The following is a 2,416-nucleotide window of genomic DNA, read 5'->3' as shown; positions in this document are numbered from 1 at the left end:
TATATATATATATAAATCGATTCTGAATCTTTGTAAATGAGAATCACGATTCCAATTTAAAACGATTTTTTTGGTGCACCCCTACTGAAAATATTTTCTTTTTTTTTCTTGGGTTTCCAAGTGGATAACATGCTTTTCTTAAAAAGTAAATCCTAGATATAATTTGTGACAGATTTGGTGCTTGTGTCACCAAGTGAAAGATTCTTTTAAAATATCAACTTGATCTGCTTTACTCAAAAAGAAACTTTGGGATTTTTCTTTAAATCAAAAAGTTTTATAACTTGCTCAGAGTCTAATTGTTCTACAGCAACATTCTTATCAAATCAAGATCTGAGTAGGACRTTGTTGTTGCAGCAGTTTTACATTCAAAAATCTTTTAGTTTAAAGCTWAAACATGAATAAAGCTTCAGCTCATATAAATGCATATTTTTAAGATATGTAAACTCCCTTCAAACCAAATTCTTACCTGAACATTCCACCTGTGTGTTAGAGCAGCTGAAATCATAAACCAAAATGTGGGGAAGGGTAGAAATGGTTGAGCAGTCTGGATCCTTTCTGCTTGCTTCATAGCATTTGTCATGAACTCGACAGCACCTGAGAACAGCAGGAGGTTAAGGCACAATGAGAGTTTTGTTTCTTTAGACTAATAATAATGATAATTTGATCTTGTTTCCTACTCATCCACTTCATCCACCGGAGTTCCAGTTCCTCCCAAGCCACACCAGCAGCCGTAATTGTTGTACGCCAGAGGATTAACACCRGGCTGATAACACATGATCACGTTCCCAAACTGCCACATGGCTTTAGGCACATTTCCTCCACTGACCACACAGGCTGTGGAGGAGGGAAGGGGGAGACCAGGTAATAAATTCAAATAGTGTGTTTAAAAGTTCACTATGTGCAGAGTTGTTCTTACCAGTGAGAAGCAGCAGGAGGGCTGGTCCGTTCATAGCTACAGTCAGGCAGAGGAGGAATCTGCTGTGGCTGGCTCTTATACAGACAAAACCAGGGGGTGGGAAATGTAGCCAGGACTCTACCTGTTGTCTGCTTACATAAAAATTTAAGATATTTTATCACACCCGCATGGTCCTTATCTAATAGCTGGTGTTGTGTATCTAAAACAAGCGAAGAGATCAGAAAAAAGTTCGGATTGATTCCAACAAAACTACTTTTTTGTACTTCATCTCTCTCTGTGCATCCACAAATTGCAAAAACAATAAATTAAAAAAACACAAACAAAAAGAAATTACTCCAACTCTAAATTAACTTCAGCATATATTAGTTTAGTCCAGTTTAGTCTTGCGCATTCCCTCCTGCCTTAATTGCATTTAATAGTTGTTTGTTTTGCTTTTCTCTTTTGGCCTCTCTTGGTTGCCTTATGGTTTGTCTTTGAGAAGGTTGAAGGAGAATAAAACACGGCCAGTTAAAAAAAATGTCCACAGCAAACTGATGACATAATCCACTTTGAAGAACACAAAACTAAAACAGTTCATTAGCTGTTTTTAAGTTGCTCTGAAATAAAGTCTAAAGACACCCTGACCCCCCCCCCCCTTGTATTTTTCCAGACCTGAATTTTAAACAACTTTCCTAACACACAGCTGTGTAAATAACTGGCATTTGTTGCTATTCCCACAACTTTCCACTAAACTTTACCCACAACATATTTGTTTTAAATCTATGGATCACAATACTAAATCAAGTGGGAAACAGTTTGTGTGTTGATGACATGCATGCATCAAACTACTGTGTGCTGCAGGTTTGGGCTCAGGTTGGTTGAAAGGAAGAACCATGGAAGCTCAGCAGTCAGTTTAAAGCTGAGACTCCCAGCAGCAGCCGCCATTTGTTCTGAGTGTTGGGTCAGCAAACATTTATACAGGAGCTCAGAACTGTCCAGAGGAAACAGCATCACCAATGAGTAGTGATAGGCATAAACCATTTGTTTTCAGAATTTTTATTTCTGACATGGGATTGAAACACTGCCATCGCTTCTGTAGGGCTCATGCTGTGGCATGAGATGGCCACTAGATGTCAGTGTCCTCAAACTTTTCCAGAAGCAGCTCAGTTTTATTTGCCCATTATCATCATGTCAATTAGGATGCAGTATAATACTTAATTTTATACAGATTAGCTCTGTGAGAAATTTGGTTTACCTTTGTTTTAGCACTTGACATAATTTTGATAGTAAAATTTGTCAGGTGTCAGATTTTCAGCTGAAAGTTCAAATTKTATCAGGCAACCTTAAATACACTTTAAAGTCAGTGTATCGAGGTTCTGAAAAATACTGCTTGAATTTGAGGGAACTGGCTCGAAGCGGCTCTTACTGATATTTATCCTGGTGCAGGTGTTTAAAAGGAATCAGTGTTAATGGGGCAATATCATGTAAAATCAACTTTTTTAGTTTTGTATTATGTTATGT

The 2,416-nt window shown here is 37.7% G+C and overlaps 1 protein-coding gene across 1 annotated transcript in view; it reads right to left on the bottom strand.

Annotated features, from left to right (window-relative positions):
- The window catches only part of LOC106529961 (phospholipase A2, minor isoenzyme), a 2,871-nt gene extending 1,898 nt beyond the window's left edge, over positions 1 to 973 (bottom strand). Inside the window, exons 1-3 of the mRNA XM_014025499.1 lie at positions 917 to 973; positions 678 to 834; positions 467 to 594 (exon numbers count right to left, since the gene is read on the bottom strand). Of these exons, the coding sequence (XP_013880953.1) occupies positions 467 to 594; positions 678 to 834; positions 917 to 950 (319 nt within the window). The 5' untranslated portion in view covers positions 951 to 973. The remainder of the gene's footprint in view (positions 1 to 466; positions 595 to 677; positions 835 to 916) is intronic.
- Between the last annotated feature and the right edge of the window lie 1,443 nt (positions 974 to 2,416).

The sequence above is a fragment of the Austrofundulus limnaeus genome, unplaced genomic scaffold (genome assembly GCF_001266775.1).
Source record: "Austrofundulus limnaeus strain Quisiro unplaced genomic scaffold, Austrofundulus_limnaeus-1.0 Scaffold480, whole genome shotgun sequence".
In the NCBI taxonomy this organism is placed as follows: domain Eukaryota; kingdom Metazoa; phylum Chordata; class Actinopteri; order Cyprinodontiformes; family Rivulidae; genus Austrofundulus; species Austrofundulus limnaeus.
Note: the sequence above shows the minus strand (reverse complement) of the source record. Positions and strands in the feature narration are given on the sequence as shown.